The 25496-nt window shown below is 36.5% G+C and overlaps 1 protein-coding gene across 3 annotated transcripts in view; it reads right to left on the bottom strand.

Moving 5' to 3' along the window:
* The window catches only part of CACNA2D3 (calcium voltage-gated channel auxiliary subunit alpha2delta 3), a 479723-nt gene that overhangs the window by 42832 nt on the left and 411395 nt on the right, over positions 1 to 25496 (bottom strand). For all 3 annotated transcript variants that reach the window (XM_076346275.1, XM_076346276.1, XM_076346277.1), the window contains 2 exons: positions 5192 to 5253; positions 3987 to 4031 (listed from right to left, as the gene is read on the bottom strand). In XM_076346275.1, coding sequence (XP_076202390.1) covers positions 3987 to 4031; positions 5192 to 5253 — 107 coding nt within the window. The remainder of the gene's footprint in view (positions 1 to 3986; positions 4032 to 5191; positions 5254 to 25496) is intronic.

Below are 25496 nucleotides of genomic sequence, written 5' to 3'. Positions count from 1 at the left end.
ACTGACAAAGGACAGTGGGGTGCATTTACTTGTCCAATACGTTAGCAAATCTCAAACAGAAGATTTCAGATACAAGATTATTGCATGGGATAATAGCATTTGCATAGACTAGAGCTGTATGAAAGAGGTTTAATTCACAGTGTTTCACAGGTATTGGAAGCGAACTGTGCACAGGTTTGCCCAAAGGTTCAAGTTCAGTGAACTTCAGATTTCAATGGGAACGTTCCATAGTTGGAGAGTCCCTGAGCTTGTAAAATAGAGTAGGTATGAAGTCCAGAATAAATACAGCAAGAATGTTGACTGAGGTCTGAGAACACATTTGAATTACAGTAACTTTGATCAAGTTCAAGTCCTCTATGTATTTTTCACAGCTCCAATATACAATAACAGTAATGGAATGTAATATGGGTTAAGAAACCAAAAACCAAAAAGAAAGAAAACAGAACATTAAAATAAAATGTGAGACATCAAGAAAACAAGAAGAAATGAGCCAATTCAAAGCTCTCAAAAAAAAAAAGGAGAAAAAAGGATTTTAATTGATTTGATGTCTGTATTTTAGAATCAAAAGTATCACACAAACTCATCAACTAATTCTCTGTATGACTATTGTGCCACTCTATTTGCATTAATGTCTTAATACTTTTAAATGCTTTCATTTATACCATAACAGCACATATTTTCTTGCCATTGAGAAAGGACAGCTGTGAAAGTTAACAGACTCAACAGAGGAGCTGTGATATTTGATTGAGTCCTATCAACAGTATGTTTTGTCATGAAAAAAAAGTTTGGAATCTCTAAATCACCAAGGTTCGCACTGTTACTAAATTTCTCCATACGCTTACATGGCTCCTGCTGGTGTCAAGTGAAAGTAGCTGAAAAGACTTTAAACTGCTTCTGTTTTCTTTGCATACAGATGCAATAGCAAAAGAAGTGCTGCATGAATATTTAGCAAAGTATATGACTATTCTTAGTAACTGCCAATGAGATAAAAAAGAAGAGAGTAGATTGTTTCTGGCTGTGCCCTCTTGGAATCTTTATCAGTGTGTGCTTGCTTCTTAGCAAGGACAGACCAAAAACATTTTTGCGGTAACGATAACATACTTGTTTTGATGCAGTAGTTGGACACTTTGCAGCAGGAGCATGTTTTACACAAGAAATTATGTAATATTACTATTCTATCACAAAGTCTATCACAAATGAAGGAAGTAATCTCTGCCCAGTTTTTAATCCCAAAAGCATGGTGGTTTAGGCTAAACGAGGAGGAGATTTTATACAGCACTCTAACTTTACCCAAGCTACCTGCAGTTATACTGCTCAAGCTGGTTGGCTATGACTGGAAACCCGTTGATGAAAAGATGTAAAGCTGCTGGAAACAATTCAAGGTAAAGCTTGCACATTAAGTCTACGGCAAGCTACAGTAAAGGAAGGCCACAAAACTTAGGTAATTAACAGCTCCACAGACCACCTTTTTCAACAGAAGTCTGATCACTCTTAGGAGAATGGGGTAAGAAACATTATGAACTCAACTTAAAATTGGTTAATATGCAAATGACAGCCTGGAATTTGGGCTAAGTAAGCACTTTCACCCACACGTGGGTGGAATCTGCTTTGTTTTTCATTACTTCATATTTGGAAAATTTTACTTAATGATTAAAATAATACAAGCTTTAAATGGAAGAGTCTGTAAGTTGTTACAGCTAGAAATGCAAGAGATATGTTGACTTATATGGTCCATTTCATTGCCAAAGATGGCATGATCATCAGGCCTTCGTGGTTTGGCTTACTGCAGATTTTATTTTCTATTGTTTATTGCTATCGCTATCCTCCAACTGTGAGATCCCAGGGTCCTAGCAGATGAACTATAGTTCGTTGTAAGTTTTGCTGATTTGGTGTGCTGAAGAAGTTAGTGTTCCACTCATAACTGCTGATGTTTTAAGTTCTGCCTTTCTCCCTGGAATGGTTATTATGATCTGAATCTCACATTAAGCAGACGTGTATTTAAAAAAAATTTATCACTGCACCTATGTCCTGGACTCACTTTTCGATAAAACAAATTTCAATGTCACAGTATATGAGGTTGTGAAGTAGCATCCTAGAAGTGAGATTGCTAGGACTGATGATGTACCTTTTAAACTTTTTATAAATTAATTTACACAAAAGTAATAAAAAAATTAAAATAACATTTTTTACCTTAAACAACTAAATATCCAATATAATAATGGCACATGTTAGAAAGCACTCCTCAAACATATTCATGAACTTTTTTTTACCATGGTTATTTAAAGTTCTGAATTACCTATCCTCAGGAAAGCCCAACTCTGCTAACTTTCACTACAGGAAACATCCCACAGTACTTTATGTAACCATCCTTGCTAATTTCTTTTATGTCCCGAACAGCCCTGTACAAACTTAGTGCTACACAACACAGAGCATGCTCCAAATGAATTGACTATTGTATAGGCAGGAATACAGTCAGGGCAGCGGTTCAGGTGGAGGAGATGTGGAGATTTCATTGGAAATACATTAACACAGGGCAAGCAGCACCTCCGTGATAAGAAGTGGGAGCCTATTTCAAATGCTGGGACAGTCAGAAAGAGACCTGTAAGGCGGGACCATAAGAAAGATAAGAAGAGACAGCAGAGAAAGAGAAAAGAAAGATTAAGGAATACTGCAAATAATCTACGTGGGTTCCTATTGTAAGAAGTAGTGACACAAACTTGTGAGATCTTGAAGATATTCAGAAGAAATGGCTTCAGAGAAAAGAGATGAGAAGGCATTGTTTAAACACCAGAGTTCGCAATGGTGGGGGGACTGCTCAGTTTTTCATGGTTTGCTGTGAGTACTGTATGTTATGCTTTGTTGGAAAGGGTGTAAAAACTAATGCTGTGCTGACTGCTGACTCTTGGCCATACAGATAGCAGCTTTCCTGAAAACAACTAAGCATGTGTAAAAAACTGAATAAAACTGTTTATAACTGTATAAAAAATGTTATTGTACTTAAAAAAAAAATCACAAAAACATTGCATTAGCATAAATTACAGAGCCAAACAGGCTTTTGCCTTTTATGTATGTTTTACAACAGCTCTTTTGGCCACTGTATGAAAAGTATCATAAAAATACAGCCTGCAGTTTTTATTTCCAGATGTATGAATTTACATTTTATCATACTTAAATTCATATAGCTTGTTCAAGCACAGTTTATCAGGTGATCCAGATCTCCTCACACCATTCACTCAGTTTAGAGATAACACACGGATGTCATCAGTAATTATTTTGTTTTCTTCCAAATCACTAACTATACATGAGACAATATCTCAAACCCAACTCTGATTTTCTTGAATCTTGTATGTCTAATTCCTCCCCATGTATCAATACAGTCTGGAGTTTATTAACCACTTTTTAATTCATTTAACCTGTGATACATTGGTTGCTTAACCAAAACATCATATGGTATGATGTCAAATGCTTTACAAAAATCTATGCATAAGATATTAAAAATACTTTTTTTATCTAACAAATTAAACTACATAAAAAGCTACTTTGGTGAGTTCATTAAGCCAAACTGACTAAGGTTACTTCTTTTTTTATTTCTGAAGTGCTATTAATGTATTAGTTCTGCATAGATTCAACTCTGAATTCATGTCTAATGCTAGTGTGAACATCAGAGATTAGCTTCTAAGACGAACAATAAAGTAGTAAAAAAAAGCCTTAGAACAGCTTCAAATTATTTTCAACACTGGATTCACAAAGCACAAGTTGTTACAATGCATATTTGAGGTATCAGTGTCAACCTTGTAATTAAATGGATGTTTGTAAGCAGTCATAAAAGTGGTCTCACTATCTAAATAGTATAATATTTAGAAGGCAATTCCAAATTACACCAGGAGATTATAATATACAATGAGATGTTCAAATTAAATTCATTAACTTTATATTCTACTGCAGTAGAGGTATAAATGGGAAAAAAAAATCTGTTAAATACTTACTTCATCATCACAACTTATAGCACATCTGCCATCGAGAGATGCACACTAGAGATGATATCAAAAATCAATAAAATATTTCCATTTCTCGTTTGATGATTACAAAATATGACATTTTAAAAATCCATATGAGCACAATTATAAAGAAGTTGATATTGATTACATTTTTATCTGACAGCAATTGTTCTAAAAATGACTAGGAAAGTTCTAAATCTGTTCACCAATCCTGTTCTGTTCCTGTCTGCAGAGAAAGGGTGCATTCACACTGTAACAATTTCAACTGTTTTAAACACCATAATCTCCTCCATGCTTTAGAAGCTTGGAGACCATTCGTAGACAAGAATACATGATTTTCCAGTAGGGGTGGGGTAGGACCTGCATTTTAGGGGTTATTTTCTGAAACAGTATAGTTACAATCTATTCTCAAAATAGGGGTGGCATCTCCTAATCTTTAGAAAGTACATGATTATCCTCTTCAATGAGTACAAATTCTATATCCTGAACATTTTAGGTATAGTTTATTAAAGACTATGAATGCCAACCATGATTCAGTAATCTAGTTAATCTATGTGATACTTCAGTTACTGCATGTTAGAAGATAAAATCATAGAATCATTAAGGTTGGAAAAGACCTCTAAGATCATCGAGTCCAACCGTCAACCCAACACCACCATGTCCACTAAACCATGTCCCTAAGCACCTCATCTACACGTCTTTTAAATACCTCCAGGGATGGGGACTCCACCACTTCCCTGGGCAGCCTGCTCCAATGTTTAACCACTCTTTCAGTAAAGAAATTTTTCCTCATGTCCAAAGATAGGTCCTAAATAAGTGAGAAGGCATAATTCTGCTATCCCTGAAAACAAATAAATATCACAGTTTTGTTTACTGTTTCCACTTTTTCTGAGGGAGAAAATCAACGTGTGTCAGGCCAACAAAGTAACTCCTTATGTATAGGGGCCTAAAATTAATAATCTTTCTACTTGCTTCCATAAATATGGGATCAAGCAATGTTTTTGACCACTGGATTCTCTTTTTTGTAATGATGAACTGGAATGTAAATCAGAAGAGCTAGCCACTATATATTCCAGGTACATTGTTTCTTTACAATAGTTTTGCTTGAGACAAAAAAATTGCAGATCATCATCTGCACAGTCAGAAAGCTGCTGTGGATTCAATGACAAAGAAAATGTCAATTTAAAATATACCTGTCTGCTCGCAGTCCAAAATTTCCGCTGGAAAAATTCAAGTTTCATCTGGATACCTACAGCTGGGAAAGACATAAATAAAGAAAATAAATAAAATAAAACCAGTGTGTTTAATTCCTTCAAAATTATTATTTAAAATTAGTCAGAAGGAAAAACAGTCTTAAAAAGGGAAAGTGAGCCCTAAAATAAAAAAACAACTAATTAAATTGAAGCAACCACACAGTCATATTTTAAACCATTTACAGTTTGTTTAAACATGAAGGCATTGTTAATATAACATGAAGAATACACAAGCCAAACCATTCAAATTGCATATGTCCCCATAACATAAAAGAACCACAAGCTGAACATATTTATGTTCGCATCTCTCAAATTTACATTTTACTGATACCAATGTAACAGCTGTAGGAACACACACTATGTGTTTTGTGCTGAAACACATGAAGATGTACTGAAACAACATGAAAATGTTGGTTAACATTTCAAGTGATCATTTGGTTTTGGGTAATTTAATCCATGAATTATCACTGGAACACAAGAAGCCTATTTCAAACGTTAAAAACTTCTTTAAAAAATTGAAATTAAGAGCGTTATGTGAAATTCTGTTAAGTGAAAGTATCTGACAAGCATTACGGGTTTTCAAATTTCAAAAAAAAAGGATACTAATGATAATAGCTTGTAATTTTTTTTAATAATGATTCAAGATACTACTGGTTTAAATTATATATTTCTCATAACCTCAGGTGGGATTATGTTTTTCCTTCTATCAGTGAACCTTTCAGCCTCATCTGATGTTCCTATCAGACCTAGAACTACATTCTTTCTATTGAACAACAACATAATGCATCGTGGTTTGCATAAGCTCCAAAGGCAGTTGATTCTTCTGGTTTCACCTGCCTAAACTAAGAGAATGGTAACGCATCCATCTACGCGTGCTGAAAATTTCTGAATTAGCTTCCTTTTATTTAAAAGAACTTGATATGATGAAGAATATGGCAGGAAGACAGGGACAGAGGGGCTAAAGACATCTGCTTTGATTGCTTTTACCAGCTATTGCTGCATCCCTGCACCGTTATCTTTTATGCTCTCACTCATTCACAGAGCACACCTTGTGCTAGGCTTTTCTGCAAAAGCATTTCAGTGCTGGCCCCGTACCAAGTGATATTCTAGTTGTTCAGTACAATTTATCAACAGGTTCTGGTTCAATGCCCTACAGCTCTTTCATGTCAGCTTAGAGGATACATAATTGCTGGGGTAAAAAGAATGAACTGGGCCCTAATGACTAATCTATAACCTTAGTATACTATTTTCTTCACAAAAGCTACAGTTCTGAAAGCCTTGAAAGTCTGAAGACCTAACTCCTAGCAAATTCATTGCTACAATGTTTTGTAAAACATTGTAAAAACAAACAAACAAAACTTCAAAAAATTTTTGGAAAATTGAAGAAAACTTCATTTATTCATTCCTCCTCCACTTTCCACAGCAGGGATCATTTAAAAACATATTTACATTTAGATTATTGGTACTTGCTTTTGCAAAGGCACACATGCTGATGTCACACATATATTTTATTTTGTGTTAGCAGGTAGGAAAAAGTATGTGAAATGAAATCTGTAATGAACTGATACAATGGGATGTGAAATTACATAAGGTGTTTTCTTATTATAGCAGGTTATGAATAGTTTTCTGCTATCTGTAACTCATGGACATTTTTGCTTAAGACAGTAAGTAGAGAAATCTAGTTCTCCTTTTGAATAAACTCCAGAGGAGACTCTCTCCAGCTACATTTTATTATCTAGTAATTTATTTTACAGTCAATGAGAAGATGCTATCTGTCAGCCATGCAGCACATGTTTTCTTCATCTGTTTTTTCCCTTTAGGTTCATTCCTAGCATGCAGGTGATCTGCATATCCTACCCGCTTTTTCTGAAATGGAGGCAAAACACACGCATTTTCAGGAACTTTCCACAAGGAAATCATATTGCTCCTGGATGCTATATCAGTATTTGAAATTTCAATCTCATACTACATTTCTACCAATCCAGAATTAATGTAAAACCATTTATATCAGTAAAAGTCATCTTGATTTCAGCAAGCAAAGTTTATGCCTTGTTTTCTGCATGTGAACATTCCTGTTGAATTCCCTGAATCAAGCCACACGATCAACATTAGATACACAGATAGGTACCTTACTGAATCAAGGCCTAGATTTGACTCTAACAGTCTAAGACTCCAACCTGCGAAGAATGTAATCTTTTGCAGACTTCAGGTGGAATCAATAGCTTTCTGATCATGGAGGATGAGAGTTCTTTTCCGAAAGACAGAGAAAGAACAAGTTTTCTGAGCAATAAAACATGATATCTAAGGGAAACTGAAGTGAGAAATGGTTGTCTTTACTCTGCATTAGAAAAATGTAAATTCTTAAATACATGTTGCGAATCCTTAAACGTTTCTGAGCTCTCAGTTTAAAGGTAACCTGACAGGACCTAGTGGAGGCAACCTCACTTCTCAGCTGGGTCACAGCTGTAAGCCAGTAGGCATTTTTCTCTGGGGAACAAAAGAATTAAGATACATAGACCCATGGAGCTGCTACTTCTGGCTAATCTGTTTTGAATAGCTAAGTTCCTGAAAAAATGGATTTTCGAAATTGTTTAGATTTTTAAAGATGCAGATTTTCAGAAGTGTTGACGCAGAGTTGCTATTAACTCCTACTGATTTCTATGGTTCCATAACCAAGCAGGTTCCTAATCTGTTTAACTATTTCTATAAACCCTCCAAATTCTTGTCTCCACCTCTGGACTCTCAGGTGCCATACAAATTCTGTTCCTCACTCATTCATAAATGCTAACAAATTCAACAACCTATATTTACTATAAAGTACCTCTCAACAAAGAATCTCAAAATACTAACTAAATGTAGTTAAGTCTTAATATTCTTATTTTACTGCTGGAAAAATGATGCATAAAGGACATTAATAGCAGAGTTCACACAACAATCTGATACAGACAGTCACAATAGCGGGGCTTAGAATAAAACACAGATCTGCGCTCTCCAAAGCCTTGTTCTATCAGTTAGAAATACTGCTGCTCTTAACAGGCACAGATGAGCGGACTGTGGTTAGATATTGTTTATTTAAGGTCCTGATAAGGTCGACCCTTCGGAGCTTGCACTCTTATTAGAGACACTACCACCCAGAGCACAGAAGCAGTTGCCAAAATTGAGAAAATGATCAAGTTCATTATCCTGATGATGGAAAAGAACAGAGTTGTTACCAAACATCAGTTTAAGGTTTAAACTTGTAAGAAACATTTATTAAGCTTTAAAGGATGAAGACAAAGATATATTCCACTACATTTATGGAAGTTCATCCATTTATGCTTATATATCCAACACATATAGCGTCTATCCAAGACCTATAGTATATCTAAACTGCAAAACACCAGTACAGATCGATAACGGTGATATTAGAATACAAAATATTCCATTACATGTCAGTGATAAGTCTCCATAATTTAGAGATTATTTGATCTGCCGTGGCTGACCTGTTTAAAATACCTGGCAAAGTAACTTTTGATTAAATGCCATTTTTGTTATTGTAAACTATTAATGAAAGTGTAATAAACATTAAGGAACAATTAAAACTATTGTTCTCCCATAATGAAGTTGTATGTATATACAAATTTGAGCAGGACGTTGGACTAGATGACCTCAGGAGATCTCTTCCAATCTAAATTATCTTATGATTCTAAGATTTAAGTGTAAATGTTTTGTAGAGAAGTGCTAAATATATAGCCTAGAATCTTCCTTAAATAAAAAGAAAGTGAGTATGTAGTGAAGGTTTTCTAGTGTCCGGTATAAATTACTTACCACATGAGAGAGAATCTGAAACAGTAACAAGATAATTATGACAAAGCTCATCTGTAAAAGATTCCATGTGCATGTTTTAATGAGTTGCACAATGGAATGCTCTAGTATAAAGACAATTGAAATACTGGGACTAATTTCTATGAAACGTAGAGCATCCCTCTTCATGAAGATGAGAGGAGGCAGGCAGCTGCTGTTTTGTTTCCATAGTATTAGCTCTATGAAATTTGATGCTTTCTTGGACAGACTGTGAGGGGAAATAAAAGATAGTGAGAAATACTGGGCCTGCTCCCACTTGAGGAGATTCCCATGATTTCAGCAGTAGTGTAGCTTGTGTAGAAACTGAAGGCCCAGGCATTATCAATTTAGTTACTGTCTTCCTTACTTTTTCAAAAAAGATTCAGTTTATTTCTCTACTTAACTTTTAAAAGAGCCGTATCACTAATCTCTGAGGTACAATACCATTGAAGAAGGTAAAACAGAAATGCATCTTAAACTTAGTCTACTCTGGTCAAGGTAATACAATGTTATAATGGCAACATTTTAAGTATACACACAACAGATTACATATTTCCCTTGTGAAGTATTTCCTCAATTAGAGTTTTGTAATCCTTTTACTTGTTATTAAATAATGAAGTGCTACATGATGGTTGGACTCGATGATTTTAAGTGTCTTTTCCAGCCTAAATGATTCTATGATCTGTACCTATGTTGCAGGACAGAAGAAGAAAACACAGCTCCCATAAACATGGTATGGTGGAAGCAGCAATAGACATTTTCTTTGAAGAGATATATCTTAATGTGAGATTTTAATCTCACCATTTTAGTTTCTTTACATTTTGTTCCTTGCACAATTCCACATAGGAACTTCCCTGTCACTGAATGAGTAACTTCTAAATATTCTATATCCTATGTAATATATAATAAGGGACAATTATGAACGTTTCCTACAATTCAGCTAATAACTATTTGAATGCCTCTACATTCAAAAGAATTGACAGTGTTAGTGTATGTGAAAATAATTTTATTTTCAACCCCTGAGGTGATACTAAAGCATTTTTGCAGGCTTTTTTTCCCTGGAGCTTTTCATTTCCCTGAGCTTTTCGAGAACATTGTAACTAACACAGATATTTTTTGGTCAGGGCATTTAATGCCTTAAGAACTCTTCAAACATACTTCAAAAGGTTTTAGAGCCAATACATTCTTCTGAACAATCCCTAGTCCTTCAGCATTTCAGAACTTCAGAACGAAATATCTGTGCTCCAAGCTACTTTATCTTTAAATCTATGTTTTATAAACTGGCTACACGTGGGGAAAAAGGGAAACTTCAGAATTAAATACCTTTAATGCTGCCTATGGAAAACAGTTATTAACTCCCTGAGATTTCTTTCCTTTGTTTAATAAAGTGGCTGCTATTCTGTAGTGCATACCCTATGAAATAACAGATCATTAAGAATTACAAAGTTAAATTCTTGTCCCAGTGATAATTATTGTTAAATAAGTAATTTCCTTATGCATTGATTCCATGGCTGAGGGTAATATTTCACTCTTTTAGTGGGATGCTTTGACGATAGAAGTATTGGGAAGTGCTCAACTGCTGCAGAGCTCAGGGCTGCTTAGTATCAAGGCAAACATGAAGGAAAACAAGTAACTACTCAAAATAAATCAGGATTGCTTGTGTTCATTTCAAGATCTCCATGGTTAAGCAAATGGACAGAAAGATAAGGAAAGCCTTCCTCAACAAATTACTTCTGTGCATAGAATTACAAGAGCTCTTAGGCTCTAAGTAAAAAGAATAATCTCTCACTTAAAATAGGAGAGGAAAATAGATTAAATAGATTTAAGGCAAGACAGGAGCTGAATCTCCCTATAAACCTGGCAGAGGGATTCCAAACACATAATTAAAGAAAAAGTAGTAAAAGCTAAAAGGATGTTCATTCTGTGAAATATCTATAGAACTTTACACTATATAAAAGCACTAGATCAGCAAGCTTAGAAAAATATCTTAAGGTCTCCATTCCCTTTTGCCACAGAATACAGTATAGACTAAGATTCTTTCTCATACTTAAAAGACGCTCAACATTTTGAGGACATTTGGGCCTCCTATTTCTGATGGAATTATCTTAAATGAGGTTTAACTTGGCTTCAAAATAAGAAATCTCGGAGACAGATTTGTAGCAGGATTTTTTTTTTAATCTGTATTGCCTTTATGTATTAAGCTTAGAGTCCTTAAGATTCCCTTCTTTCTGCCTATTCATATTACCTCTTAGTACTATCTTTTAAAATATCTAATAACTAAATGTGAAATATTCCAGAACACCTTTAACTACTTAAAAAAAGTTGATTGCACTTCTTTTGTTTATACTCTAAATCTGTTTCAGTTCAAAATCTGTCTTCAGTTTTTAGCTCAGCCAAAGAATGAGACGCTGAATATCACACCCCAATGCATAATATTGAGAAATAAACACCACAGCTGCCAAAAAGTACCTCTAGTACAGATTAATGGAAGACTCCCACCACCAAAGATGATGCCCTTAAAAATACTTATAAAACATGTGTTACGTACTGTAATTAAAAACAAAATGTACCGATATTTTTCCCCCTCAATTCCAAGAAGTCTTAGCTAATAAACTAGAGGTATTCCAACAGGCACTCTCTTACAGTAATATAGTTATGCTCCAGTATCATCCAACATAGCTATATTCCCAGTGATAGTCATTCTTTCATCACATGCAGGATATGTAAAAAATATGAATGCGCATTCATCAAATGTGCACTTCCCAGACTGCTTCTAATCCCAGTTTCAGTTTACTTGCACAGTAAAATGCAGTTTCACCCTTCCAAACTTCACACTTCATTCAGTTTCCTTCTTGATTGCAGGGATCTTTTCCATTCTACCCATACCTTCCTCTTCTCACCCTAGCCCATTTTCTTCAGTTCCTCTCTTCAAACAGAAGATCCCCAGAATTTTCTTTTAACATGAAAAAATATTAGTTTTATTATCCAGAATGTCTGAACCTGATTCAGACACCCAGGACAAAAAATTTCAGCCTAACAGTTTAAGTCTGGCTATTTTTTACTATACTGAAAACATGAGTTTATAATTGGAAGTGTTGGGCAACCTCAATACTTGATGGTGATACTAGCCATCTTCATAATGAACTGTTATAGGTAGCCTGTGATAAAAGAGTAAAATTGACAAAAAGCTGGGCTAAAGTATCGAGTAGTTGTGCACTTTCTTCTGTTTTACTTACAATAAAGTATAGTTCCTACCCCAGCAAAAATAAAATATCAGTTATTTGTTTGGATAAGATACTATTATTCACAAACTGTCCCTGCAATGTGTTTTGTTGGTTGTTTTTTTTAATATTTTATTATTTAACTCAGTGGAGATTTCTAATGTTCTTTACAACTTTTCTTGTAGCTTCTCCGACGTGAAACCTTCTTGCCCAACCCCACAACGTGTCTATTGCATATTTAGGTATCCTTAAATTACTTTAGTATTTTACAATTCTTTTAATATTAAATCCATTTGAAATCCATGTAAATGTGCACCTACCTTTTCCACCTAAATTTGAGCTACTGTGCTTCATTAACATTTACAGATTGATTTTTCCAAAAACAAGTCTTTTACTAACCTAGATACAATGTAAATTACAAAAAATCTCAAAGTGCAAATTATCACATGGTTTTAGATTCTAAACAATATTCAGGAAAAAAATCCTGTATTATTACTGGTATCTTACCTTTATCTTTTTATCATCAAATAAGTAGAATGACATACATAAACATTTGTAAGTCCTATATAATTATTAGTTTGTTATGGGAGACAGTTTTCATGTCGTAATATGTCATAAGATTTTAGCAACACAAAGAATACTTCCTTCATCAGAGCTATTGGGATGCAACATGTAAACGAGTGAATTCTTCTTAAATGAACAATGGAAAGTTGAAGTTCTGCCTTTTTCCTCATGGACCTCAAACCTGCTCTTTTCTTCCAGAAGATTTTTAGAATTAGTGGTGGAAGAAGTTGCCTGGATGGAAACTCCCAAGATACAGGGAAGGCAGTGGCAGCTGGTATTTCCTGGAGGCCAAGCTCAAGCAGAAAGGGAGGAGATATTGGGAACTTGATGTGAGGCCAAGCTGAAAGGGGAGCAGGATGATGATTGCTGGGAGGCTGAAGTTCATCCAAACTCAAATCACCAGGGAAAGCTGAAGGGCTTGGTTTGCAGCCAACCCCTGACAAACTGAACTGCGGAGGGCAGTCTGTGAACATCATCATAAACCAGACTCCCTTTGACTCCCTGACACATATCTTCCTTCTGGAGGACTAATGAAGTAGCAGCAGGAGCAGGAGGAAACACAAAAAGGATATAAATTGAGTGAAAACATTAAAAAATATAGATGCTGTTGACTGAAAGTCCATTGCCTTTTCAGGAGGCTTCACAGAGGAGCTTGGAGGGAAACAGGTTATCTGTAAATTATCATTCGGACAGTTACGCTGTATTTCAAACTTTACAAGATAGTAGCTGATGTGCTGCCAACACTCTAACAAAGGGCTCCCACAGAAATCTACTCATTTACCCTGCGATAAACTTTGTGTACCAGAAGCACAGCTCAAGGGAGCTACTTGGGAATCCATTTGTAATTTAAAAAAAACCACACAAAAAAGCAAGAAAAAAAACCCCTCCCATAAGCCTGGAGGGAGGTAACCACTTGGCATGCAAAATTACACTAAGTGCACTTTGCTGGAAAGATATATACCTTGTTCCTGAGAAATACAAGGAGTACATTGATAGTATAAAATAGTGGTTTAGACTGCACAATTTGAAGAGGGTGAGGCAGGGCACAGTTAAGCCCTGTCTGGTGTCTGGAGTATCCTCCCTGTGACTTTTAGAAAATACCTGACACCTAGTGACACCTGGTTCATTCCATTATGAAAGACAGACAGACAAGAAGCACAGAAAGACAGGAGGACAGAAAACAGTGGGTTGGGCAGTATTATTAGAGTCTCAGGAATATTTCAGTAGCATGCAGAGAGAAGGCAAGCGCCACCATAAAAAAACCTGTGCTGGTGGCAGAATTTTTATAAGGAGTTCCTATGAGCCTTCAGCTTTCTTCCAACATCCCCCTGCATGGCCACTAGTCTGACAAATATTTCTGAATTCTGATGGTACAGGAAGCATGTGAAGACTGAAATCTGACCACAGTAACACTAAAATAAGGAAGCGGTGATGGTATTTTAATAACTCCCTAACCATTTTTTAGTTTAATAGGGTTTTCTTGCTCATTTTTTGGCAATGTTCAAGTACATCCCATGACTGAAACGAAAAATAAGAACAGTATATATTTCTAAGCACATTTATAAATCTTAAGGGAGGATCCATGATTTGTCAAGTTCTCAAAAAAAGCTTTACTTCTTACAGCTGAGGTCCTAGTTTAGAGTAGCTTAGCCAGTATACCCCTCATATCTCGGCCAAAAGGCTGTGGTTTCAAGTTTGCAACTAATGAACCCTAAGAGGCTCAAAGTTCAGACAAACATGCAGAAATTAGGATACTTATCTGAACTCTTGGAGACAGTGGCCAGATTCTCTTAGGAGATGTCAGGCTTTCCGCTTCCACTTATAACTAAAATACAACACGTCCAAACCTTGATAGTATTTTCTTTTTTTCAGACTTGATCCTGGCTACTATCTAATCGTGTTGACAAAAAAAGTCATATCTACATATCTCAGCATTGTGAGAAAGGCCGATTTCAGAAATGGGCAAAGCTTCTATTGCTCTTATTTCCAAGGAAATTTATCCCTCCCAAACTGAAATCCTATCATAGCAGAATGGCTACAAGTTGTCCTACTGCCAGGCACAGAATACTTTGGATGAGACAATAAAGATAAATGTTATGAACTCATGAGGTCTCTGTCCAGTTTTTCCCGTGTCAGTTCAATGCCTTCTATCCTACCATTGACCTAGAAGCCAAGACATGGAGATCCTACTGCTACCAGTCTTAGCACTGAGGGGAGAGACTTACAGAATTCAACTCTTCCCGCCTCCAGAACACACTGACTACCAACTGCATGCTCTATCCAGTTGTCATCGTGGGTATTTGCATGCATACAAGGTCTGTGAATATATGAAATCTCATTAGTCAAACCAGACTTCGGACACCGAGTGAGAAAACACCAACACTTTATCAAACCATTTATCATCTGGAAATAAGTCTTGGATCACTTATTGACTGAGGTATAATAATAATAATAGTGACATTGTCTACAAACTGTTTGTGCTATACTGTGATTAGCAAATTACTGTGAATTACTGAAAATATGAGTAACGTTATTTGAAGTCAAATAATACATCAGAAATACCTCATTACGAATACAACTCTCCAGCCTTTCAACGCCATACCTATTGGATGTTTTATAAGTGTTGTGGTTTAACAATATTTACTGTAATGTTCCACAGTAGTTTTCATGTTCTTATTTTTCTAAGATCACTACTTTATTTAACCATGTTTTTGCTGTTTAACCACATGGTGGTAATCTATAATTTTAGAAAGGTACAAAAAACTGTATGTGCCCAAAAGACTCAGGGCACACTTTATGTGTTTGAAATAGATTTGAGTAGTTTCATAGTACTTGCAAATACAAAGAAAATAGTGCTGGTGGATTTGCAACCCTCCTGATTTATGTTTGTATCTTTTACTGAACAATTTTAAAAGACAGTAATAGCAAAAGATAGACGTTATACTTTTCCACGAACAGTATTAGCTGCAAAAGCAGCTTTGTTTGCCTGTTTTTCAATTTTTGGATCAAAAAATGCATTTTTATTGAATCTCTGAGTAGAAAAGAACACAGCTGCCTATTTGCTCAACAAAAATAAGAGCTAGTATTTGAGCTATAAACTAGCATTCTTGGAATATCCTGAACTAGAGATTTAAACCATGTCAGGAACGGAAAGTAATCTTAGATTAATAACACTGAAAGATTTTCCAGTATACTGAAATATAACTTTTCTTCTTTTTCATATTCTCCTATTTTGTATGTGTAAAAGAAAAGAAATGCCATCTTTCAAGATGTATTCAGTATATTACATATAAACATCTCACCTGAAAGTTTATTCAGTTTCTAAAGCCATGGATTAACATTGGCCATAATCCAAACATTTTCATATTTACTTAACTTTATTTCATGAGAACATTTTATTGCCACCATTTTGAAACCCTGTCAAGAAATGTTAATTATACCTCTTAGGAATAAACTATATTGGGGAAAATAATTTATCTTTTGCTTTATCTAACCTGAAGAACTTCAAGTGTGTGAACTGGAAAACAGCTAATGTGCATCCAACAGGTCAGGCATTGAGGGACAGAATGACAGCTTTCTATTTTACTTGTCTACTTACCACATTTCAGGAAAAGTAACAAATTAACTTCTTCCGAATTGCTACATAAGTCTACAAACTCTTCAGCAGAAATGTTTGCTTAGATCTGATCTTGTGAACATTCATGAATTGAGAGGTCTTCATATTGCTGAAAATTAGCCAAGAGCTTATTTGCTTCATTAGACAAAAGTTGAAATGACCTCCCTAAATACGGCCACAAAATACAAAGAACAATTTATTGACTAATTTATGGCCAAATACATAATCAATAAATGTTTTCAATGGATCCTCCAAGAAAGCAACAAAGAAAGAAGGCTTTTTAAAAATGCTGAGACTGATAAAATTAAAAGGCACTGACAGATTTTTAAAATTTCTTAATAAAATGTCATCATTGCCTGAGATCTGTGTGCCAAGTTATGATCGTAAGTGAACTTCTCTGGGTGAGTTATTAACTTCTGGAAACAGTGTAAGTGCTGACATGACTTCCACAATAGAAGTACAAATGTACTATACTTACATCACATAAACCTTTATCCAGATGCTTCAACAAGTAGTATATTACAATTTATATCCTAATGATTAGTAGGATTTAGCTGTCCATATAGCAGTAAAGCATATTTTAGACATATAAATTAATATTTTTTGAGGGAAATCAATATCATGGATACCAGCTGTAATCCTTTTTAATGGAATAGCTTTGAAATAAATCAGGAAGGTTTGCTGAAAGGTAGCTGTCTTTGATATTCCATTAAATTAAGGATTTATCATACTAAATAGCTTCTATTTCTACTAAGTTGCAAGATAGGTGCAAATTCAGCTGCGGCTTCTGCCTGAAAGGTGTTGAGCAGTGCTAGTGCTCATTGAAGTCTGCAAGAGTTAAGCAATGCCCAGCATATGATAAGAATACTTAGCACCTTCCAGAATGGAGCTCTGGAGAATGCAAAAAGTCCTCAAATCTCCACTCAAAAAAAGGACTTTTGGCAAGAATTTTCAGAACTTATGTTGTCATATAAAGGCAAACCTATCACTGACTTACAAAGAAAGTTAGCCTTCCAAAGGCCAGATTTTTATAGCTGTTAAGGCATATACCAAAGGTAGACTGATACTGATGGGATTTCCAGAAGCACTTATTTCACACTGCAATTGGTAAACATTAGGTTGTTATTCTGAAGTCTCTAATGTATTCCTAGGCATCAAAATAACTTTGAAATACTTTCCAAAATGTAGACATTTCTAAATTACAGATGTTCTCTTGGAAATGTTGCTATAACATTTTATAAAACATATTTAATTTTCTAATAGGGTCAATTCAATCAACTCTGCATTTTACTGCTATTTTACAAGCAAGGGTGCCAGAATCTTTTTCAGAATTAATAAATCTTCTCAGCATGTCTATAAGGGAAGCAAAGATTATCTTCTCCAGTCTTTCAGAGTACAGAGCTGATATGCCCTACCCTAAGGGAAAAGCCCTTCTCCCTTTCATTAAAAAAAGGAAATCAAACACACACATTAGAGATGCGGTAAGCTATAACCAACTTCAATAAAGTATATTTAAACAGACTTATTTTAAATTCTGATCTTGATTTTTGTATTAAAAATGGTACAACTGATCATAGAGGGAAAAAGGGAAGGGTCCCACACAAATTTTCCTGCTTTATTCCCTGCTTTTACATACAGTTAGAAAGCATCTATAAGGATAGAAGACTATGACTTCTGCATGTGTAAAGATACTTTTATACTGTGCTGACTTCATACCTAAGACTCTTTTTCATTTAATTCAATCAGGTTAGATTGTGGTTCTGATTATGATCATATCCACAAATCAGCATTTTAACCGAGTTTCCATGGAAACACTATATGCCCCTGTTTTCTTTTTAGACAAGGCTATGCCTGTTTAACAAGTTTGCCGAGGACAACATGTTTTGTTTAAGTTACATTAACTGGAGCCAATACTTCCTAATTACATTACCAGAAGAAACATTTACAGCAGTACTTTTACCATGGGAAACCCTCCATTGTTCGGCCCATCTTAATCTCTGAAAAACAGGAAACATCAGCATTGTCATTGCTTAAAATGTGTCAACTTGTCTTATATCTATAAAATAATCTCTTTTATTAAATGACAACATTGGTCTTGTTTTACAATCTTCATATATAAGGACATTATCCCATGGCATCTGGATTTCTGTGAAACTTCCATCAGAGAACATCTGCCTATGAAGACAGGGAGGTCCAGTGGCTAAAGCACTGAACTGGAGTTGGAAGGCTTAGGGTCTGTTCCTTGCTCTGCTGTTTACCTGTTGTGCAACCGTGACCAAACCACCTTACTTTTCTGTGCTCCACTTCCCCATTTGTGAAACAGGAGGAAGGATACTTCACATTCTGTGAAAAGTGATTTGAATTTTATGAATGAAAGCAATAATAGTTAAGTATTCTTACAATCATATGTTATAGATTAGGGTGCAATCCGGAAACAAGCATGCCGACTTGCATGAAGCAATCTTGGGTGAGAAAAATATGGCAGGATTCGATCTTTAAAACTGTAAGACAGAATGGGAAACCTTTTATCCAGAAGCAAAGGCCACTCTTCCAAAAATACTGGACCTACTGCTTTATAAAAAGTTAGAAAATAACTTTACAAAGCATATCCTCATCAATTTTTAGTCTACAAATACAAATAGCAGAAATAGCCTGGAGCTTTTTTTTTATCTCCCAAATAGTGTACTTTCTAAAATCACATGGTGGGTGTATACTAACTCTAATAGAAGGTGATCACAAACAAAAGAGGGTGGTTTCTTATTTGTGGTTCAGAGAAAAGCTTGAAAGTCTGAATCCTAAAAGTCTGAAAAAAAGAGACAACAAAACAATTACTTTTTTCCCAGAACTTTATGACTTTAAGTTCCAATTTACAGATTTTACACCTTTTCTCACAACACTGGTAGAAATGTACTAGAATTAGGTACTCAATGACTTTTTTGCCTCGGTCTTCACCGGCAAGTGCTCGAGCCTCGCCGCCCAAGCCGCAGAAGGCAAAGACAGGGACTGGGAGAATGAAGAGCCGCCCACTGTGGGAGAACATCAGGTTCGAGACCATCTAAGGCACCTGAAGGTGCACAAGTCCATGGGACCCGATGAGATCCATCAGCGGGTCCTGAAGGAACTGGCGGATGAAGTTGCTAAGCCACTATCCATCATATTTGAGAAGTCGTGGCAGGCCGGTGAAGTTGCCAGTGACTGGAAAAGGGGAAACATAACCCCCATTTTTAAACAGGGAGAAAAGGAAGACCCAGGGAACTACAGGCCAGTCAGTCTCACCTCTGTGCCTGGGAAGATCAGGGAGCAGATCCTCCCGGAAGCTATGCTAAGGCACATGGAGGACAGGGAGGTGATTCGAGACAGCCAGCATGGCTTCACCAAGGGCAAGTCCTGCCTGACTAACCTAGTGGCCTTCTAGGATGGAGCGACTACATCAGTGGACATGGGAAGAGCTACAGATGTCGTCTGTCTGGACCTCTGTAAGGCCTTTGACACGGTCCCCCACAACATCCCTCTCTCTAAACTGGAGAGGTATGGATTTGATGGGTGGACTGTCCGGTGGGTGAGGAATTGGTTAGATGGTCGCATCCAGAGGGTAGTGATCAACAGCTCAATGTCCAGATGGAGAGTGGTGACGAGTGGCATCCCGCAGGGGTCCGTATTGGGACCGGTACTGTTTAGTATCTTCATCAATGGCATAGACAGTGGGATCGAGTGCACCCTCTGCAGCAAGTTTGCAGATGACACCAAGCTGAGTGGTGCGGTCAACATGCCAGAGGGACGGGATGCCATCCAGAGGGACCTGGACAAGCTCGAGAAGTGGGCCCCTGTGAACCTCATGAGGTTGAACAAGGCCAAGTGCAAGGTCCTGCACCTGGGTCAGGGCAACCCCCAGTATCAATACAGGCTGGGGGATGAAGGGATTGAGAGCAGCCCTGCCGAGGAGGACTTGGGGGTACTGGTGGATGAAAAGCTGGACATGAGCCGGCAACGTGCGCTCACAGCCCAGAAGGCCAATCGTATCCTGGGCTGCATCAAAAGAAGCGTGGCCAGCAGGTCGAGGGAGGGGATTCTGCCCCTCTACTCTGCTCTGGTGAGACCCCACCTGGAGCACTGCATCCAGCTCTGGAGCCCTCAGCATAAGAAAGACATGGACCTGTTGGAGCGGGTCCAGAGGAGGGTCATGAAAATGATCAGGGGGATGGAACACCTCTCCTGTGAAGAAAGGCTGAGAGAGTTGGGGTTGTTCAGCCTGGAGAAGAGAAGCCTTCGGGGAGACCTTATTGCAGCCTATCAGTACTTAAAGGGGGCTTATGAAAAAGATGGCGGCAAACTTTTTAGGAGGGCCTGTTGTGACAGGACAAGGGGGAATGGCTTTAAACTAAAGGGGGGTAGATTCAGACTAGATACAAGGAAGAAATTTTTTACGCTGAGGGTGGTGAAACACTGGCCCAGGTTGCCCAGAGAGGTGGTGGATGCCCCATCCCTGGAAACTTTCAAGGTCAGGTTGGACAGGGCTCTGAGCAACCTGATCTAGTTGAAGATGTCCCTGCCCACGGCAGGGGGCTTGGACTAGATGACCTTCAGAGGTCCCTTCCAACCCAAACTATTCTATGATTCTATGAAATAAAGGAAGTCCACTCATAAATGTTTTCCTTCTTCTAAAGGCTAACATTGCCTACTTGAGCCTTCTCTCTTGTTGTCTCTTACCTTCAGTGGAGAAGCAGCATATTGATTAAAAGATTTATTTTTGTCCACCACAATTATTTTTTCATCCTAATTTACCGTAATTATCAATCTTAAAGATACTATATGAATAGCAATAAAAATCAAACAGCTACTCTCTTTCAGAAGTGATTTTTTTTTTTTCCCACATGTTTAGCCTCACAAGAACTCTAGAAACCTAGGTCTGACAGGTGCCATCATCTGTCCAAAAAGGTCCAAAAAGTTTTGAATCTTTGAGTGGTCAATTTTGTTCACCATTTCATAGTATTCTTATTCACAAAAACAGAAAGCTCATACCATACTCGCACTTGCAGTTCAAAAGGTACGTTGATGAAAGGGTACAAATTACACTTCATCTTATCTCTGCTGACTTCAATGAAAGATTTCCCTAAGATTTTAGGAGAAGAACCAGGCCCAAAGTCTTAATTAGGAAAATTTAAAGCTGTAAGACATGCCTTAGCAAAGTACTGTGACGCTACAATGAAGAGGATTGGAGATAAACAGTTTTTTGACTTTTGTAGTGTAAATCTGCACTGTACTATGATGCAACTGAAATGTTGTTCTGCATCACTGACTTCAGCCAAGTTCCATTCAGACCAAGTATTACAGAGAATCAAGCATTATGCAACTCCTTCAGATAAATTGGTGTCTACTTCTTTCTCAAAACTGTTTTCACATTTTTAATTTAAGAAAGTCTGCAGAACAGTTCTTCTAAAATAGGTATCCCTTAACTCCAAAGCTAAGAAAGCAACAATATGTAAAGATATGACCAGCTGATGGCATATAGTAGACAAAGTGTTTAGTTTCCATGGAAAAGCCTGTATTACAGCTCCCTTCAGTTGCACGAAATACAAATGTTCACTTAAGTGCCTATGTTTGAACATGACATCTCCAAATCATCACGAACTAGAAATTAGAGAGAACTCTCTGCTCTTTCTTCTTTCTAAAGGGTTTAAAGAAAGGAAGCTTGTAGCAGTAACTAATGAAAACCTATTTAAGATCTTACTGACACTAAAAAACACAGGTATGGAAATTATTAGTCCACTAAACTAGGCACACGATGCATAACTGCAACTTCTAAAAGCAGTTAGCCTACTTCTCTCGATGAGTACTTCGAGAAACAGAAGCCAGTAGTACTGTTCTTTGAACTCATCTCTTCTAACTGTGCTGAAACACAGAGATGGAGAGAAAATGGACACCGAGCAATGCACAGTCATTTTGAAAAGGGAAAATGATAAAAAGTCTCACCCAAAACATCAGTAACCAAGGTCAGCCCTGCCATTATGTTCCAAAATAACATACTGCAGAAGGGAATGAAAGCAAACAAAGAAGATCAAAATACACCCTTTTTGACCAAGACAGCTATAGCTATATGAACAGAGGAAGCTCAACTAGGTTGGGAACTTTCGAGATCATGCCCTAAATTAAATAGTATTAAAATAGAAGTGCCTTTGGATAAAAAGGGATTATATTAAATGATAATATGTATTACCTGTATACTTTAGCATCACTCAGTGGTGATGAAGCAGAAGTCAGATATAAACATGGAAGACAAAAAGATGAGATCAACATTTAAATGCTGCCTGAACTTTAGGGCTAATAATCTCCTTTTATACAGTATTTTTTCTTTATACTTGCCTACAGGCATTCCAACTGTTATAAATTTGTTATCCTCTCAACTAATGCATGTGCTTGACCCAGAAAGTTCATCCTTCAGCATCTTAGGGGACAGTAAAACAGAAACTACAGTTAAAAGCTTGCAGATAACTTTGGTTAGTACAAACAAAAACTAGGCATAGCTCGGTATTATGGCTGTCAGGACTCCATCATTTATGCCTATCTTACTAAAACATTTTCCTTCTTACTTAGCAGACAGCATGTCAGCCATCATACCATCAGGTATGATCCTCCTAACAGTTGTATTAAATCTCAGTAAACAATTTTCCTTTTTACTAAGTCAAGAAAAGGCAAATATTATACACTGCAGATACTTTATAAATTGTAATCAATATTGAAAAAAACATATTCTATTAATGAGAAAAGAAACCATAGAATGAGGGCCTTTGTGATTCTCAGCATGAAAATAGGAAACCAAAACAGACATACAGAAGAACATATAGTCAAAACAGACAAGATAATCATGAACAGGTAAAAAAGTGTAGGAATAGTAAAAACATGATGTTCCTTGAAGATTTCAATCTTTAGTGCCCTTTACTTGCCATTAGGTTATCCCAGTCAAGTTGCTTCATTACTGCTGGTATAAACTGCACACCTATATAAACAGGGGTTTATTAAAGCTTCCTTTTATATTTCATAGCTACAGGTTTGGGTGGGGTTTTTTGGTTTGGTTGTTTGGGTTTTTTTGCTTTATTTAAATGCCTATTGTTTTACTCCTGCATAAATTTCCTCCCAGAGTATCTGAAATCCTTAATCATCATCCCACTATTTCTCTCCCACATTACACTTTTAGAATCAAGTTCCATGACTTTTAAGAGTTATGTTTACGTCAGAGGGATCAAGAGGTTTAAATTTCAGTACCTATTAAAGGAACTTAATTATCCAACCAGTTCCATTTGGATACACTCTTACTGTTCTTTGCTAATCTATACCAGATTTTCCAGCATTGTAATTCTCATTAATAAAATGCCCTCTGAAAGAGTTTTTCCTTTTTCTTTTTTTTTCCCCCAAAGGAAAAAGACCTCTCAGTGGTCTATTTTACAAATTCTGAACAGAAACATCATTATCCTTTATACTAGCTAAGTTTCCCAAGGATTTATCATGTCTGAAAACAGCACAACTAGCTAAACTTGAGGGATGAGAAGTCTATCTATATACCTGACTTACCCTGTCACTTAATTTAAAACATTCTGTGGAGAAAAAGGGATTTTAAAAACACACTTGGTGTTTAACACCTGCCTACAGATTGAAAAATAGGAGTGGGGGGCAAGATAACAGCATGCCATGTGATCTCTAGGATGTCGTCATATACAGAGGACTTCTGGTGCCTGGTGCTGTAGCAGTTACAGCAGCAGGGATGACACAGAAATCCAGAGGACAAAGAAACAAGAAAAGCAGCAAACTATGTACTGCCTTGTAAAACTTATCTGCTATTGAAGAACATCAGCAGCAACTATAGGTATCTGGCTCATTCTTGTTCATTGGAGTCATATGGAAAAAGTTTACAATATCCTTACTCCACTTGTGAAATTGTTCCATAAGCAATGAACACTCACGTTCCAGGTTCTATTAATCTATCATATTCAGAGGTCTGCTAGTTACAACTGCTACATACCAGTATTGAAGAGGGTTATAGTCTGGTATCATGCACATTATAAAGTAGTTGACAGATGGTACATCATACATTACCTGCTGCAAGACAATTAAGATTCTTTCAGGAGTTACAGGCTTCAAGCTTTTCTCTTGTAGAAAGACTCCATCAAAGGGAGATACTCCATCAAAGCTTGAATCCAAAGCTACTGAGCACATCGTTCCTGACCCAATAGAATACTTAAGTATATGCCAACGTTTAAATCCACAAAAATTACATATTTGTTTATCAGCTGCATAATTTTAATGTCAAGCTATTTAGTACCTTGCTTAAATTAATGAAAAAAAATCCCATGGCTATTTCCAAAGTGTTGCAAGAATAACAGAAGTTTAATTATTTGACTTTTTACTGCAGTAAATGTCATCCCTAATTCTGCAAGTTCCCGTGTTCAAGTGACTACTAGGGCAAAGAGGAAGAGTCCTTTTGAGCCTGTAAGTACAGGAGTTCCCAACATTTAACAGTGAGTTTTCCTTAGCTACTACGATTTGCCTTAAAAGCACAAAAGGAATTAATGAAGTATGAGTTCTATTTTGTAGCACAATTGGTGAGTAGCAGTTTAAGAAACATTTACTGCACTTTACAATCTTTCTTCATACACTGAGAACATTTCAACATTTTACAGGAAGTTGTTCAAGAAAAATCCTTCCAATTCTTACAAGAACTGGCCTAGTAAATCAACCATTCAGAATGCACAGGAGATTTGTATTTTGTTCTTAAGTTTGAGTCCAGGGTGAGCTATGACCATGAATAGAAATTCATATTAAATATAAAAATAAGAAAACAAAAACACTAAGTAAAAGCTTAGAAAAGAACTTTGTCTTCAGTGTAGAATGAGTAAGGTACCTAGAATGACAGTGAGTGATCTCAATTTTAACATGTTTAAGAGCAGACAAGAAGCATCTAAAATGTTGAGATAAAACGAAATGTACACCTGTCCTTATGTATTGTCCTGTTACATGTATTTTTCTAGCT

The sequence above is a fragment of the Aptenodytes patagonicus genome, chromosome 8 (genome assembly GCF_965638725.1).
Source record: "Aptenodytes patagonicus chromosome 8, bAptPat1.pri.cur, whole genome shotgun sequence".
Lineage (NCBI taxonomy): Eukaryota > Metazoa > Chordata > Aves > Sphenisciformes > Spheniscidae > Aptenodytes > Aptenodytes patagonicus.
This window is presented reverse-complemented; position numbering and strand designations above follow the sequence as displayed.